The following is a 17,941-nucleotide window of genomic DNA, read 5'->3' on the forward strand; positions in this document are numbered from 1 at the left end:
ATATTGAAAGTAGGGAGGCGAGCAACTGTTTTCATACTTCGTATTGTGTAAGCTGGAAATTTAAATAAATATTAAATCAAGTAAAATTTGATTTATTTAAAGAAAAACCCTTTCCCGTAGGATTTCCGGGATAAAACCTATCTTATGTCCTTTCTCGGGTATCAAAATATCTCTATACCAAATTTCAATCAATCAATATTATAATATCAATATTATATTTATTTTGACAGACATCGTCAGTTTGATTTATTGGTGTCAATTAAAAAAAATAAAAAAGTTTAACACAAATAAGGTTTCATATATTATCTTTAATTAAGATACATATTTTAAAATAAAACCCTCCTTGATGATTCCCAATTCGACTGTAGTCTGTACTGTTATTTTACCTTAGCCTTATGTGATTTAAAAAAAAAATAAAATGCCAAATGTAAACATCTAAATGATTCACCGCATGTTCACCGCCCACTGTGTGGAGGGGACGCTTACGCTCCACGGTATTGGCCGATAACCAAAAGTGCTAGCTCGCATTACTAACCGACGGCCGTAACGCCGTGTGGCGCGATCTGGACCGGTTTTATACAGAAACGGAAAAAATTTGGAATATACAGTTTCAATTGATTGTACTTATACTACAACAAGCAACATGCCGCCAAAAACGAGTGGAAAGGCCGCCAAGAAGTCCGGAAAAGCGCAGAAGAACATCTCCAAGTCTGACAAGAAAAAGAAGAAGCACAAGAGGAAGGAGAGCTACGCCATTTACATTTACAAGGTGCTCAAGCAGGTCCACCCCGACACCGGTATCTCCTCGAAGGCCATGTCCATCATGAACTCGTTCGTGAACGACATTTTCGAGCGCATCGCCGCGGAGGCGTCCCGGCTCGCTCACTACAACAAGCGGTCGACCATCACGTCGCGAGAGGTGCAAACCTCCGTGCGGCTGCTGCTGCCCGGCGAGCTCGCCAAGCACGCGGTCAGCGAGGGCACAAAGGCTGTCACCAAGTACACGAGCTCCAAGTGAGCGGTGAGCGGTCGTCGGGACAACGGCGTGGCGTGTTCGACTTATCGAACGCCCGCTCGCTCGCGTTTTGTGTTTATTATTATTATATACTATCAAAACAACAACGGCCCTTTTCAGGGCCACAATATATTTCATGAATGAATTGTGTGTGTGTGTACACGCCAAAAATACGTTTCTCCAACACGAACAACAGCAGTGAGAAAAAAAAAACCTAAAGTTGTAATTTTGAAATTCGAATTTCGAATTATACGTTCAACAATAATTATTAACGTTGGTCATATTTTGTGGGTATGATTTATTTTATTTTATTTACAAACTAGGGCTTCGCCCGTGGTACATATTATTTCGCAATAATAAAAAGTAGCCTATGTATGTTCTTTCTCAGCGTCTAAAGATTGCCTGTGCCAAATTTCATCAAAATCGGTCCAGTAGTTTTGATGATGACAAATAAAAACAAATTCATAATAAATTATATACCATCATGATTTGGCTCGATATTTTTATACATGTTACATAATTTTTTTTCACTCACAACCATTTTATTACTTATATATTAATATAACAACGCAATGCGATTTCATGTACTATCTTTGAATCAATATTATATTTATTTTGACAGACATCGTCAGTTTGATTTATTGGTGTCAATTTAAAAAAATAAAAAAGTTTAACACAAATAAGGTTTCATATCTTTAATTAAGTTAAGATATTAAATAAAATCCTCCTTGATGATTCCCAATTCGACTGTAGTCTGTACTGTTATTTTACCTCAGCCTTATGTCAAAACGTAAATTTAATTGATATACAACAAAAAATTAATAATATTAATTATTAAATGGAGAAATAATTAAACTTGTACAGTTAATTTGAAGTTATTTTTTTTTTAATAACTGTTTAACAAATAAATGGTAGATTGATTAGTTATCGCCCGCGGCTGTGCCTGCATTGTTCAGAACGTAACAAATTATATATACTAAAAGCTTCCTCGAGATGCAGCCTATCTATTGAAATAAACCGCATCAAAATCGGTTCTCTAGTTTTAATTATACAAATTTATATAGGGAATATAGCACACACGGACAGACATTCAAACCGATTTTCTGTTATATTTATATAGTTTTGTGTTTTGCAATAGTTTTGGTAAATTAATATTTTGTACTAGATTTCCGCCCGCGGCTTCGCCCGCGTTTTCAAAGGAAAACCCGCATAGTTCCCGTTCCCGCGGGATTTCCGGGATAAAACCTACCCTATGTGTTAATCCAAGTTACCTTCTATATGTGTGCTAAATTTCATTGTAATCGGTTCAGTAGTATTTTTCCGGACGTATAGAAATTTTCCTGGTGTATGGAAATTTTCCGGACTGAGAAAATTTTTCCTAACCTAACCTAACCTAACCTAACCTAACCTCTCCTAACCTAACCTAACCTCTCCTAACCTAACCCAACCTAACCCAACCTAACCTAACCTAACCTAACCTAACCTAACCTAACCTAACCTAACCTAACCTAACCTCTCCTAACCTAACCTAACCTAACCTAACCTAACCTAACCTAACCTAACCTAACGTAACCTAACCTAACCTAACCTAACGTAACCTAACGTAACCTAACCTAACCTAACCTAACCTAACGTAACCTAACCTAACCTAACCTAACCTAACCTAACCTCTCCTAACCTAACGTAACCTAACGTAACCTAACGTAACCTAACCTAACCTAACCTAACCTAACGTAACCTAACCTCTCCTAACCTAACGTAACCTAACGTAACCTAACTGTGCACGACAAACCGTAAAGTACCTAATTTATTGTAAATATAACGTTAGAATCCTGAAGGCTTACGCCTGAAGGCTTATAAAATAATTAGCATGAAAAGAAATACGTATTTGTTCTAGTTATATTGCAAAGTTTATGTTTTGTAAAGCAAACTATCTAACTAGTCTAGTAAAGTAAAATAAGTGTTCAGTATAAAATCCTGAAGGCTTATGCCTGAAGGATTATCTGTATAGTAAAGTATAAGGAACAGTTCGTACGTAAAGTTATTTGTGTTGTCTATTCACTATTGCATAAAGATTTATGAAGGCTTATGCCTGAAAGGTTATTATTGTGTTAAAAATGTTTAGTAGAATAGTAAATGTTTATATTTTGTTTTGATATTGTAGATATTTAATTGTAGATTGTAAATGTTTGTGTTTCTTAAGATAATGTTATTGCTTGTTTATGTCTTTCGTATATTATGTGAATTAGTGAATGTTTATGTCTTTCTTTATGTTATATGAATATTTTAATTGTGTGATATTAGGATTTAATTGATATTATTGTATTTCGTCATGCGACAGCGTCACGTCCGCGACTGAGCGCACACGCCGTCCCCCGCAGTATATTTATACACCTGAAGCGGGGGACGGGGTAGTATAAAAGAAAATTTGTAAAGAATTGTGCGCGCAGTCTAAACGGGGCGCTGGCGGAGTATATTATGGATGTAATATTAGAATAATATGTTATAATGATTGTAATAAAAACAATAAAACTGTAAATTTATGTAAAAATAAATGATTGAGAAATAAAGAGTGAGGTAAGGGGCGTGGCTAGCCGGAGTGGAGGGGATAACGCGCAAAGTATAAATATGGACGCAAAACCGGTTGCGTCACGGCATTCCAGTTCCACCCGCGCTTCAGAAAAGCAAGAAGAATAACTCCGCTCCGGCTCGGCACCCTGGCCCTCTACGTATGAAGAAATAATTGTTTGTATTATTTGCAAACCCCCACACCACTACAGTCCACTAAGAGAGGGCCTTCAGCCGACATTAACATTGGTCAGCTTCGAGCCGGATAAGAAGAAAAATGAACACGAGAAGCCGGAGCGGAAGAGGAACAACACCATCAGCATCAGAAGCGACCGCCACCGCCACAGGAACGTCGTCTACGAATACGTCGGGAGAAACGAGCTACACTACGGGGACATCGGAGACCTGCACGACCGCGACAAGAACGACGAGGACAGAGGAGAAGAGCAGCTCGACGCCAGCTACGCCGAGCACCATGCCCGTCGACAAGTTGCAGCCAGCACCGTCACCCGTCGTGGGATACACAAACGCCGCTTTCGCGGCGCCAGCCGACAACACCGACGCGCCGACGACCGCCGCCTACGCGGCGCCGACGAGCAACGTACACCTGAATACAAACGCCGCTCTCGCGGCGCCATCGAACGTCGCCGCCGGGTCGCCAGCACGCCGCTCGAAGACGCTCCGCCAGGCATCAGAGGTGCGGTCGCGGCGCTCCGTAGCCTCCCGCAAGAGACTCCTCGCGGAGTTGGAGGTGAAAGAGCGCCTAGCCGAACTGAAGCTGGAACAAGCGAAGGCCGCAGCAGAACTGGAAAAGGCGCGGCTGGAAAGAATACGCGCTGAAGAAGAATCAACAACGGAAGAGGAAGAAGAGGACTACGAACCGGAACGACGGGTCGAGTCGTGGTTGGAACAACATTTAAGCCAGCCACTGCCACCCGCCGCCAACCCGACTCGCCAGCTCTCACCGCCACGCTACACAGCGAAGAACGCCGACAACAAGGAAGATCGAGGATGGGGGGCCCGCCAGGAACAGGACGACGGGCCACGGGAACCGGAGAAATACCCGCCCACGCGGTCACCAGAAGTTGCGGCAATTGTAACCGCCTTCAATGAAGTCGCAAGAAGCCAAAGAAAAGTAATAAGATACGGCGGTGAACTACCAACGTTCACCGGCTCCAGTCACGAGTGGCTATCATTCAAGGCATCGTATGAAGAAACTGAAGAAGGATTCACCGACGGGGAAAACGTCGCACGATTGAGGAAGGCGCTGAAAGGAGCAGCCCTAGAAGCCGTCACCGCCCTACTCATATCGCACACCGGACCCGAGAAAATCATTGAAGCCCTGCAGAGGAGGTTCGGCCGCCCAGACGCGCTGGTTCTGGGCGAAATGGAGAAAATCAAGTCGCTGCCGCGAGTAACGGACAACCCGCGGGACATCTGCATATTCGCAAATAAAATATCGAATATCGTCGCCACCGTCGAAGTTTTAAGAAAACAAGAATACCTGCACAGCCCGGAAATGCTGCGGCAGGTACTGGAAAAGCTGACGCCGATCATGAAGAATAAATGGTACGACTTCGCTGCCGACGAACGCGACAAGACACCGCTACTGAAAAAGCTCGCAGAATTCCTGAATAAAGAAGCAGACAAGTGCTCCAGCTACGCTCCATTAGATACAGAAACAAGGAAAAGGACGGAGCGAGCCTACGCAACGAACGACGCGAGCGAGCGAGAAACAAGATGCCCGATGTGCGAGCGAGAGCACAAACTCGTCGAGTGTCGACAATTTACGAACAGCGACGTAAATACACGATGGGAAATAGCGAAGAAATATCGAGTGTGCTTCCGCTGTCTTCGAAGCAAACATCAACGAGCAACATGCCGCGCTCGTCCTTGCGGCCTCAACGGGTGCACCATGAAGCACCACAAGATGCTCCACCATACCAAGACAGCGGAAAAGAAAATTGAAGAGACAGCGCAACCGCAAGCCAGTGAAGAGAAAGTCCTAGTATCAGCAATTAACATCAACAGCGCCACGTCGGAGCAACCTACGCGCCGCCGCGCGTATCTGAAGATCGCTCCCATCACCATCATGGGACCGAAAGGAAAATGTGACACGTACGCGCTCCTCGACGAAGGAAGCACGGTGACCATCATTGAAACGGCGCTTGCAGAGCAGCTGGGTCTCGACGGGCCACGCGAGTCCATCACAATTCAAGGCGTGAATGGGCACGAGAATGAGCACGAATACAGCAAGAGAGTGAAGGCACGAGTACGAGGACGACATGAAGAAAAAGAATACGCATTAGACAACGCCCGCACCGTGCACCAGCTCCACGCATTCACGCAGTCCATCCGCGAGAGTGACATCGCCCGCTGCAACCATCTGCACGACCTGCAAGAGGACCTACTGTATGAAAATGCGACACCGAAGCTGCTGATAGGGCAAGACAACTGGGAGCTCATTATAACGCGAAAACTACGGCACGGCAAGAGGAATCAGCCCGTCGCATCGAAGACGTTATTAGGATGGGTCCTGCACGGCTGCCGCTCCTCGAACAAGCACCCAGTTTTGTTCTGTTCTCATCTCTCGGAAGCGGAGAAGTCACCTGACACACTCGAAAATATGATGAAGAAATACTTCGAATTAGAATCCATCGGCATCGAACCCAAGCGACAGCGCAGCGACCCGGAGCAGCAGGCACTCAGCATATTGGAAAAGAAAAGTCAACGCCTGCCGTCCGGCCGATATGAAACCGGACTCCTATGGAGAGACGAGTCCGCAGATACACCGAACAACTACGGCGACACATTGAAAAGATTGAAGACATTAGAAAAGAAATTGGACAAAGACGGAGAGCTGAAGAAACAATATGAAGAAAGAATAGAAAATCTACTCTCGTCCGGCTACGCAGAGAGGGCGCAGACTCCGCCCACCGGCGGGAGAGTGTGGTACCTCCCGCACTTTCCAGTGATTAACCCGGACAAAGCGAAGATTCGTCTGGTGCACGACGCGGCCGCTAAGTCACACGGCCGCTCTCTCAACGACATGCTGCTGCCCGGGCCCGACCTGCTACAATCTCTGCCTGCCGTCATCATGAAGTTCCGTCAACATCCAATCGCCGTGTCCGCCGACATCAAGGAAATGTTCATGCAGATAAAAATCATTGAAGAAGACCGTGACGCGCTACGCTTCCTCTGGCGTGGCGATCGACGCGACGACGGGCCGCCCGATGAATATCGTATGACATCGCTCATCTTCGGCGCCTCTTCATCACCGTGCACCGCACTCTACATCAAGAATAGAAACGCGCAAGAACACGCGCACGAGAGTCCGGCAGCCGCACGCGCGATTCAAGAGAACCATTATATGGACGACTATATACATAGCTACGCGACCGAAGATGAAGCCAGGGAGATAACGGCGCACGTCGATCGCATACATCGATACGCCGGCTTCGAGCTGCGTGGGTGGGCATCGAACAATGAAAACGCGATAAGAAGCTTTACGAACACCGGGGCGACCACCGTCGAGATCGGCGGGAGCGAGACAGAGCGAACTTTGGGACTACTCTGGCACGTGAAACAAGACTACATCGGTTTTCGCGTAAACACAAAACGTGTACCACAGGAAATAATAGAAAATAAACGAACACCTACGAAGAGAGAAGCCCTCAGTCTCATCATGTCGGTCTTCGACCCACTCGGCCTCATCGCGCCCATCCTCACACCGGCGAAAAGAATAATGCAAGATACGTGGAAGTACAACACCGGCTGGGACGACCCCATTCCCGGCGCGCTACAACATCGCTGGGAAAACTGGGTGGCGAATATTCAGCATCTCGACGCGCTCCGCATCCCACGCTGCTATGACTACGAACCCGCGGCTGAGAGAGAAGTACACACATTCGTGGACGCCAGCGAAGAAGCATACGCAGCGGTCGTGTACATCAGAGCGACGCGCGCCGACGGATCGATAAACATCGCGATCGCCGCCGCGAAAAGCAGGGTCACGCCCACGAAACCGATATCGATCCCACGTCTAGAGCTGCAAGCCGCCCTGCTCGGAGCACGCCTCACACGAACAGTCGAGGAAGGTCACGACTTTGTCTTCAAAAGAAAAGTGTATTGGAGCGACTCAAGAACAGCACTTGCATGGATACGCAGCGAGCCACGTACATATAAAACATTCGTGGCGCACCGGCTAGCCGAAATAGAAGACCTCACGAAAAAGGATGAATGGCGCTGGGTCCCTACGGCGCACAATACGGCGGACGACGCTACACGCAACACCCCCGCTGACTTCGACCCGCAACATCGTTGGTTCACCGGTCCAGACTTCCTCCGCTATGAAGAATGCGACTGGCCGGTTGAAAAGAGAGAAAACATCATCATCGACACGGGCGAAGAGAAAGAAAAATGCGGCGCGCTGAACACGTCGGACCCCGCCCCCGCATTCATCGACATCGAGCGCTTCTCACAATGGACACGGCTAGTGCGCACAACGGCCCGCGTACTGCAATTCATCGAACTCTGTCGTCGCCCCAAACAACTCGTCAATGCAACACGTCGAAAACGTACAAGAAAAAATGAAGAAAAAGACGCGACGTGGAAAAGAAATGTGAAAAAGAACAATGAAAAAATCGTCTCCCGTCCGAACAACGAAGAAAGAAAATATAGAATATTAAGTGCGCGCCACCTACGCGCCGCGGAAAACACACTTGTGAAATTAACACAGAAAGCAACGTACGGGAAAGAGATAGCGATACTACAGCAAGGACACCCGCTCACTGAAAAATACCAAGGTCCGCTAGCGGGATTAAGTGTCGCCTTAGACGAAAACGGAATACTGAAACTACGAGGAAGAGTGAATGAAGCCAGCGCGATCGAGGCAGAGGCCGCAAACCCGACAGTGCTCGACGGAAAACACAAGTATACGCAGCTCTATATACAACACATACATGAAAAACTGCATCACGGCGGCGTCGAAATTGTAGTAAACGAACTAAGACAAAGACTGTGGATAACAAGAATACGACCCGCGACAAAGGAAGTGTTAAAGAGCTGCCCGCGCTGCCGCCTGCTGCGCGCGAAGCCCGCGCGCCCATCGACCGGCAACCTGCCCGCCGCACGCCTCGCGCATCACGCGCGCCCATTCACATTCACCGGACTCGACTACTTCGGCCCGCAAGAAGTAACCGTCGGCCGCCATCGAGAGAAGCGCTACGTGGCCCTCTTCACGTGCTTAACATCGCGTGCCATACATCTGGAGGTCGTCGTGTCACTCAGCACCGATTCAGCGATCAACGCGCTGCGCCGCTTCATAGCGCGGCGCGGCTGCCCGGCCGAGATATGGAGTGACAACGCAACGTGCTTCCGCGCGGCCAACAGAGAGCTCACGGACGCGTGGGCCGCACTTGAAGAAGAAGCCGCAGCCCGCCGCATCAGCTGGCGCTTCCTTCCGCCGGCCGCCCCATTCATGGCCGGCGCGTGGGAGCGCATGGTACGCACCGTGAAAGAAGCCCTTCGCCACACGCTTCACGAGCAGCACCCGAGTGACGAGACGCTCGCCACACTCCTCGCCGAAGTAGAAGCCACCGTGAACTCACGCCCACTCACTCATGTGGCCGTGACGCCCGACGTGCCGCCCGCCATCACACCGAATATGATCCTGCTGGGCTCCAACTGCTACGTGCCGCCACCCTGCACCATCGAGGAAGACCAAACAACAGCGCGCACACACTGGAAGCGCGCGCAGCAGCTCGCCGACACCTTCTGGCGACGCTGGGTGCGAGAGTACCTGCCCGTACTCCAACAGCGGCGGGAGCCCCACGCAAGCGGCGCGGCCCCCAAGATCGGCGACCTGGTCATCGTGTGCGACTCCAATCAACCAAGGAACACGTGGCCCCGAGGACGAGTCGTCGCTACGTATCCCGGCAAGGACGGCGAGGTACGAGTGGTCGACGTGGAGACCAGCGGCGGCAGAATCCTCCGGCGGCCCACCAAGAAGATCGTCGTGCTACCAGTTCAAATCGCAGAGTGCGACGGCGGGAGAAATGTGCACGACAAACCGTAAAGTACCTAATTTATTGTAAATATAACGTTAGAATCCTGAAGGCTTACGCCTGAAGGCTTATAAAATAATTAGCATGAAAAGAAATACGTATTTGTTCTAGTTATATTGCAAAGTTTATGTTTTGTAAAGCAAACTATCTAACTAGTCTAGTAAAGTAAAATAAGTGTTCAGTATAAAATCCTGAAGGCTTATGCCTGAAGGATTATCTGTATAGTAAAGTATAAGGAACAGTTCGTACGTAAAGTTATTTGTGTTGTCTATTCACTATTGCATAAAGATTTATGAAGGCTTATGCCTGAAAGGTTATTATTGTGTTAAAAATGTTTAGTAGAATAGTAAATGTTTATATTTTGTTTTGATATTGTAGATATTTAATTGTAGATTGTAAATGTTTGTGTTTCTTAAGATAATGTTATTGCTTGTTTATGTCTTTCGTATATTATGTGAATTAGTGAATGTTTATGTCTTTCTTTATGTTATATGAATATTTTAATTGTGTGATATTAGGATTTAATTGATATTATTGTATTTCGTCATGCGACAGCGTCACGTCCGCGACTGAGCGCACACGCCGTCCCCCGCAGTATATTTATACACCTGAAGCGGGGGACGGGGTAGTATAAAAGAAAATTTGTAAAGAATTGTGCGCGCAGTCTAAACGGGGCGCTGGCGGAGTATATTATGGATGTAATATTAGAATAATATGTTATAATGATTGTAATAAAAACAATAAAACTGTAAATTTATGTAAAAATAAATGATTGAGAAATAAAGAGTGAGGTAAGGGGCGTGGCTAGCCGGAGTGGAGGGGATAACGCGCAAAGTATAAATATGGACGCAAAACCGGTTGCGTCACGGCATTCCAGTTCCACCCGCGCTTCAGAAAAGCAAGAAGAATAACTCCGCTCCGGCTCGGCACCCTGGCCCTCTACGTATGAAGAAATAATTGTTTGTATTATTTGCAAACCCCCACACCACTACAGTCCACTAAGAGAGGGCCTTCAGCCGACATTAACACTAACGTAACCTAACCTAACGTAACCTAACCTAACCTAACCTAACCTAACCTAACCTAACCTAACCTCTCCTAACCTAACCTAACCTAACCTCTCCTAACCTAACCTAACCTAACCTAACCTAACCTAACCTAACCTCTCCTAACCTAACCTAACCTAACCTAACCTAACCTAACCTAACCTAACCTAACCTAACCTAACCTAACCTAACCTAACCTAACCTAACCTAACCTAACCTAACCTAACCTAACCTAACCTAACCTAACCTAACCTAACCTAACGTAACCTAACGTAACCTAACCTAACCTAACCTATCCTTTTCCACCTTATAGAAATTTTTCCTGACGTATAGAAATTTTCCTGGCTTATATAAATGTTCCTGACTTATAGAAATTTTCCGGACTTATAAAAATTCTCCTGTCTTATAGAAATTTTCCTTTCTTATGGAATAATCAAGTTGAAGATTACTCGAGATCTCAAAAACGGCGCAACGGATTTTGATGCGGTTTATTTTAATAGATATAATTTTTAAATGTTCATAAAATTTGCAACCGAACGAGGCCGCGGCGAATTTCTAGTTAGGTATATTATGAACGTATTATGTATTTGTTGGTATTTTTTTTTTTTTTTTTTAGTGCTGTTTTGTTTTGGTATACGAAAATACCTATGTAGAGTATGAAGTAAAATAAATATAGTTTGAAAAACTAAAAAACACGCTTTCAAGTTAGATACATACCACTAAAAAGTAGAAAATAATAATTCTTTAATCTTGTAATCAAGCAATAACCAAGACATATTTTATTTTTGAACGCATTTTTATGAAACTTTGCACCTATGTAGAGTATGTATGAAGTAAAATAAAAAAGTAGAATAATTTCCATCCATTTTGGATAAGGTACATGTAAATTTAATGAATAGATCCAGTACGACCATACCATAATGACGAACATAACAATATTATGACATGGGCTGTGTATGACATTGACAATATTATGACAGTGCAGATTGCACATTGCACATTGAAGATCGTTTTTTTTTTTTGTTTTCGAGTTCGAGTAGTTAATTTTGCATCAGGAATCGTGCAAATCCAACACAAAACTTTGATTATTATTATTTTATCTCTCTTTTCTCGACATACACACCGCGCGAACGGTTACTTATCGATGTCTCTCTCGCACTCGACTACGATGAATAACGAAACGGAGACGAGTGTACCTAATGTGTTTATAAAAACGGCGTCGTACCCGTTTTCGTATTCATTCGAAGCGCAACCACTTCTCCGTGCGGTCGTATTTGTTGTTTTATTTCTCTATAATAAATATAGTGAATTCGAATTTCGAACAAGCCCCCCGGTCACAATGGCTCGCACAAAGCAGACCGCTCGCAAGTCCACCGGTGGAAAGGCGCCGAGGAAGCAGCTCGCCACCAAAGCGGCCCGCAAGAGTGCGCCCGCAACCGGTGGCGTGAAGAAGCCCCATCGCTACAGGCCCGGCACGGTTGCTCTGCGTGAGATTCGTCGCTACCAGAAGAGCACTGAGCTACTGATCCGCAAGTTGCCGTTCCAACGTCTCGTTCGTGAGATAGCGCAGGACTTCAAGACCGACCTCCGCTTCCAGAGCTCGGCCGTCATGGCCCTGCAGGAGGCGAGCGAAGCGTACCTCGTAGGTCTATTTGAAGACACCAATCTGTGCGCTATACACGCTAAGAGAGTGACCATTATGCCAAAGGACATTCAATTGGCCCGCCGTATCCGTGGTGAACGCGCCTAAGATCCGTTTGTTGTTTGCATTGTTCGTGTCTCGTGTCGTGTCGTGTGGTGTGTGGTTTCAATATGAAATAACATAACATAACATGACATAGCACAGAGGACACGTCATCGGACATCGAATGTTAAAAAAAAAAGGCCCTTTTCAGGGCCGCACGTGATTCATTTTAATAGTAGGTACCTAACCTAACTATAAACGTTTTCCACTGTGCAGTAACGGAAACATACAACGAAATATCTAATAATATAATGATAATATTGTTATGAGAATGATAAAATGTATTAATATTATTATATTACTATTATAAACAGAAAACTTACCTACCTGATGAATTTTAGATTTTAGTAATGTAATCATTCAGTAGCCATTAACTTTAAATTCTTCTTATGAAATAGTTTTATTTAATACTAGCGGTCCGCCCCGGCTTCGCCCGTGGTACATGTTTACGTTTTCTCTACATAAAAACCATCCTCGTACTTCCAGGAATATAATAAAAAAAGAATTATCGAAATCGGTTCAGCCGTTTTCGAGTTATGCGCTTACCAACACATTTTGCGATTCATTTTTATATATAAGAAGATTATAAATGCGAAAGTTGTTGATGGATGGACGTATGTATGTATGTGTTGAACCGATTACAATGAAATTTAGCACACATAATAATAGAGAGATAATAGAGTACAAGTGAAATGATAGTGAGTGTTGTAGTTTTGCGCGCGTGGGGAAACATATCCATAATACAATAATATATAATATTGTGGAATTAATGAATCGTATGCGGCCCTGAAAAGGGCCTTTTTGTTGTTAATTTGTTTGTTTCAAAATCATCGCCGTGGTGGTCGTACGCCCATCTTTATTCGTACCAAGAATAATAATTATTAAAAGGCCGAATCGATTGCATGGAAGAATTATTGACGTACGTACGAACGGACGGACGATCTTTGAAGTAACACAATTAATTAACCGCCGAATCCGTAGAGGGTACGTCCCTGACGTTTCAGCGCGTACACGACGTCCATTGCGGTGACGGTCTTCCTCTTTGCGTGCTCGGTGTAAGTGACGGCGTCACGGATCACGTTCTCGAGGAATACCTTGAGAACGCCGCGCGTCTCTTCGTATATCAAACCGGATATACGCTTGACGCCACCCCTGCGAGCGAGACGACGGATCGCGGGCTTCGTGATACCCTGGATGTTGTCACGGAGCACCTTCCTGTGCCGCTTAGCGCCACCTTTTCCGAGCCCCTTGCCTCCTTTACCGCGGCCTGTCATATCGCCGACTGTCTTGCGTTATTCTACTCGTTTACTTGCTTACTCGCTGCGTGCCCGAAAGCTTGTGCGCTTCGCGCCATTTCATGTCGACTTTTATACACACACATTATACACGCGTTTCGGTCGGCTCGCCCTCGACGAGCGACGGAGACGGATAGATATATCGTGCATATCGAGGGACTGCGTTAATAATCTTTGAATAATAATAATAATAAATAACTCAATCACAATAATTGACAACATTTCATTTTTTAATCGCATATTTTAAGAGAAATTAAATAAAAAAAAAAAACGATAAATGTGATGATGACGTCATACATACGGAGGAATAAAAAATAAAAATACTATCACATTTACACTAGACATTAACAGGGTAGGTATGGCATGTGTCAAATTTCATATTAATGTAATTTTTGTGAATTATTATATAAATAAGTAGCTTGAAATTTTTTGAAATGTATATAATATATCGTCATTACTTAATTAACTTACTTGTGTTGTTATCATTATCCTTCTAATATTATAAATGTTACTATTTCACGCAAATATTACTGAACTGATTACAATGAACTTGGATTAACACATAGGATAGGTTTTATCCTGTTGAAAAAATAAATAAAAGTCGACACAGCAAATTAAATAAGTAATTATTATTAACCAACTCTCTATCTATAAATATAGATCCCTCGTAGTTATTAAGTATAGTAGAGCCATTTTAAAATAGGCAACATTTGACAGTTCAACAAAATTCAACAACGTAACCTAGTAACGACGACATAGAATAACAAGATATTTCGTTTTGTTAGAACTGCACATTTGCTTAACTTTTTTCAATTACGACTACATAATATTAATTATAATAATAATGACCGATAAAAGTAATTTTTTTTAAGATTTCATTTTATTTTACTGATAAACCATTCTAAACATAATAAATACCAGAGACGTTACTCTAAAAATCGAAATCTGACATCTAGAATCGAATGCTTCACTTTAATCGATGTTTACTGCGCTCAGGTGCATTACGAAGATTTAAGGAATCTACAACGGTACGACAATATAATAATTCATCAAAACATGGATACGTCATTGTCGCTATTGAATTAATCGTAATTGCAGTTGATGATGATGATATATATAAGTAACTTAATGATTAGGTAAATAATAAACTATTAATTAACTACCTACATTCGTGTTATTATCGATTCGTCATAATATTGTTACTACTCCTCTGTCTATTATTTAGGTATTGCTTATTATGCGTTATTATGCGACGATATTAAGTTAACACAATAATAATATTATAATAAATACGCAATTGTGAATCGTAGTCTCGTTCTCGCGCGGCCTATATAATATTTTGACAATATTAAAACGTGCGGGCGTTGCGGTGTGGTGTGCGTACTATGTACCTACTAGCTGTTAGTACCTGTGACTGTGAATATAATATTGTGACAAATATGTGACATTTATTTATAATATTGTCATTTCGTTATTGTGGCACATTCGTATTGTTATTATTTTTGTATTTAAAGGACGTTAAACATATTCGACCGATCGCCGAACTGTGTGTGTAGCCGGCCGCGCGGTCGTCGTTTGCGTTATGCTGTTCTACAACAGGTCACATTCATCCCCCTAAAAACCATCGCAAACATATTATATGGCGATTACGAATAGTTTCACCTTAACGTCTGTATATCAGTGTATTGAGAGAGCCTTTTTCGAAACGACAATCGGTTTAATTACAGGTGAAATGATAATTTTAAAGTTGACACCGCGCACGCGGATAGCCCTTGGCAAAATTTAAACGTCCATCGCTATCGATGCGCTCCTCGAGCGTCGCGCGGGCTTGCACACTACGAGGGCCGATCTCAAAAGGGACGAGAAACATGTGAAACGTATACTTTTAAACGTTAATTTCACGTAAAATATACGTTCGAACGGAGGCATGTTAGTGAAAAGTTTCAAGCGCGACCGCGAGAAAACGTATCTCGATTGCACGGTTCCCCGTGAGGTAAACCGTCCATTCGATTCCTACACTAGCGACACCGTACGTCGAATACAGTGAAACCTACTAAGTACTACTTATTTAGACTAATTATTATTACATACTATTGTCGACGTAAAGTTGAATTTTAATTAACAAAAATGGCAGACACCGCAGTCGAAACTGAAACTCCGGCGCCAGCGTCGACGCCCGCGAAGAAAGCGCCCAAAGCAGCAGCAGCAGCAGCAGCAGCGGCGTCGGGAGGAGCCAAGAAAGCGGCCAAAGCAAGATTGGCGCACCCGAAGACGTCGGAAATGGTGAACACTGCTATCAGCGATCTCAAAGAGCGTAGCGGCTCTTCCCTGCAGGCGATCAAGAAGTACATATCGGCCACGTACAAGGTGGACGCGGATAAACTGGCGCCGTTCATTAGGAGATATCTCAAGGGCGCCGTCGAATCCGGCACGCTCGTTCAGACGAAGGGCAAGGGCGCATCTGGCTCGTTCAAACTGGAGTCAAAGTCCTCCGCGGCCAAGAAGAAGACCTCTCCGTCGAGCGGAGCCGCCGGCAAGGGCTCCGGAGCGGCGGCGGCCGTCAAGGTGCGCAAATCTGGCGGCGGTGGCAAGGCGCAAGCGGCCGCCAAAAAGACGGCCGTCAACGCAGGCAGCAGGTCCAAGAAGGCGGCGGCAGCCGCCGCCGCAGCAGCGGCCGCAGACTCGTCGTCCTCGCCGTCCAAGTCGAAAGCGTCAGCGGTGAAAGACAAGAAAGTAGCTGCAGGCAGAAAGAAGCCCGCCGCGGCCGCCAAGAAGGCGCCGGCTGCGGGCAAGGCGGCCGCAAAACCCGCCGCAGCAGCGTCGGCCGCCGCGCCGAAGGCTAAGAGGAGTGCCAAACCGCCGACGAAGAAGCCGAAGGCACCGAAACCGAAGAAAGCGGCAACGCCAAAATCCAAAGCGGCCACCGCCAAGAAAGCCTCGGCCGCGTCCAAGAAGTGAACGTGTGGTGTGCGTGCAATCGATCAATCGCAAGCGCAAGCGCAACCTAATTCGACTTCGAGGAAGGTTAAGGTTGGAACTGGTTATGCAGTGCAGCGGCGACGGCGAGTGCATCGGGCACAAGTCTCAGCAAAATAGATACATATTATATATTATCTATCGCCAAAAAGCCCTTCTCAGGGCTAACATATATTTTCGAATGCGCACTCACTACGAACGTTAACGTTTCCTTCCAATTTGCGAGGACGAACAAGCAACTTGTAGGTACCTACACAATAAAACTACAATTATTACAATTTTACAAATTACATAATAGTTATGTAACATCATAATATATTATAGTAGCAACTAGCAACATGCATGCACAATATAATAACAACAAGAAAATCAAATCTACTACTAACTAATCTACAGCTTTACGTTAGGTTAGGTTTAGGTTTAGGTTTAGGTTTAGGTTAGGTTAGGTTAGGTTAGGTTTCTTAAAAAAAAACTACACAGAAATAGGAGCCCCGCGAAGCGGGGCTCCGTCGACGCGCAATGAAATAAGGAATAAATAAAAAAAAACATCAAAATATACCTACGTAATACGTACGGTAAACACACACGTTACTTTTTACCTTCAACTTGCAAAATAAAATATTATGTAACTATTCATCGCACACTGCAACACGCTACCACACAGACAGACACAGACACAGACACAGACACAGCACAGACACCGCCCGCCCGCCCCACACCAGCGCACGCCGCCCGACCGACCGCCCGCCCGACGCCCGACTCCCGATAGTACATTTTACCGAAACTTACTAAATACCTACTCTCTAAAATCTATACATACCTACTGCTATGAATAATTATTATTAATACCTAATTATTGATGGTTGTCTAGACAACACAGTCTGTTTCTGTCACCTGACAAGTTACTTTAAAAACAATCAACTAATCGTTATTATTATGAGTAACTAGCGGTCCGCCCCGGCTTCGCCCGTGGTAGGTACATATTTACGTTTTCTCTACATAAAAACCATCCTCGTACTTCAAGGAATATAATAAAAAAAAAAAAGAATTATCGAAATCGGTTCAGCCGTTCCCGAGTTATGCGCTTACCAACACATTTTGCGATTCATTTTTATATAATATGAGTAATAATAATATTTGGGGATGCTGTACACCGAATCAAAAAAAAAAATAATATTAATTAAAAGATGCTTAAATATTGTTTGTGTGTGAAATGCGAAAAAAAAAATTAA

General features: G+C 44.6%; 5 protein-coding genes across 5 annotated transcripts; 4 read left to right on the forward strand and 1 right to left on the reverse strand.

The window, feature by feature from the left end:
- The first annotated feature begins 613 nt into the window (after positions 1–613).
- Positions 614–1,503, forward strand: LOC149895902 (histone H2B). Its single transcript, XM_090117764.1, has one exon. The coding sequence runs from the start codon at positions 644–646 to the stop codon at positions 1,016–1,018; it is 375 nt and encodes a 124-aa protein (XP_089973890.1). The 5' UTR covers positions 614–643; the 3' UTR covers positions 1,019–1,503.
- Positions 1,504–3,860: 2,357 nt separating this feature from the next.
- Positions 3,861–9,659, forward strand: LOC149895903 (uncharacterized). Its single transcript, XM_090118384.1, has one exon. It carries the CDS (start codon positions 3,861–3,863, stop codon positions 9,657–9,659), a length of 5,799 nt encoding a protein of 1,932 aa, XP_089974510.1.
- Positions 9,660–11,946: 2,287 nt separating this feature from the next.
- LOC149895904 (histone H3) lies at positions 11,947–12,742 on the forward strand. Its single transcript, XM_090118013.1, has one exon. It carries the CDS (start codon positions 12,034–12,036, stop codon positions 12,442–12,444), a length of 411 nt encoding a protein of 136 aa, XP_089974139.1. The 5' UTR covers positions 11,947–12,033; the 3' UTR covers positions 12,445–12,742.
- Positions 12,743–13,150: 408 nt separating this feature from the next.
- Positions 13,151–13,767, reverse strand: LOC149895905 (histone H4). The gene has a single exon (XM_090118137.1). The coding sequence runs from the start codon at positions 13,710–13,712 to the stop codon at positions 13,401–13,403; it is 312 nt and encodes a 103-aa protein (XP_089974263.1). The 5' UTR covers positions 13,713–13,767; the 3' UTR covers positions 13,151–13,400.
- A 2,029-nt stretch (positions 13,768–15,796) lies between these two features.
- LOC149895906 (uncharacterized) lies at positions 15,797–16,718 on the forward strand. The gene has a single exon (XM_090118054.1). It carries the CDS (start codon positions 15,861–15,863, stop codon positions 16,689–16,691), a length of 831 nt encoding a protein of 276 aa, XP_089974180.1. The 5' UTR covers positions 15,797–15,860; the 3' UTR covers positions 16,692–16,718.
- Positions 16,719–17,941: the final 1,223 nt, after the last annotated feature.

This window comes from Colias eurytheme, chromosome 29 (genome assembly GCF_061535395.1).
Source record: "Colias eurytheme isolate Ceu_HAF_F1 chromosome 29, ilColEury1 Martin Lab GWU primary, whole genome shotgun sequence".
NCBI lineage: Eukaryota > Metazoa > Arthropoda > Insecta > Lepidoptera > Pieridae > Colias > Colias eurytheme.

What these genes read in the sequence shown, in the direction of transcription:
- LOC149895902 (XM_090117764.1), top strand. Translation starts at nt 644, where the DNA reads ATGCCGCCAAAAACGAGTGGAAAGGCCGCCAAGAAGTCCGGAAAAGCG.
- LOC149895903 (XM_090118384.1), top strand. Translation starts at nt 3,861, where the DNA reads ATGAACACGAGAAGCCGGAGCGGAAGAGGAACAACACCATCAGCATCA.
- LOC149895904 (XM_090118013.1), top strand. Translation starts at nt 12,034, where the DNA reads ATGGCTCGCACAAAGCAGACCGCTCGCAAGTCCACCGGTGGAAAGGCG.
- LOC149895905 (XM_090118137.1), bottom strand. Translation starts at nt 13,712, where the DNA reads ATGACAGGCCGCGGTAAAGGAGGCAAGGGGCTCGGAAAAGGTGGCGCT.
- LOC149895906 (XM_090118054.1), top strand. Translation starts at nt 15,861, where the DNA reads ATGGCAGACACCGCAGTCGAAACTGAAACTCCGGCGCCAGCGTCGACG.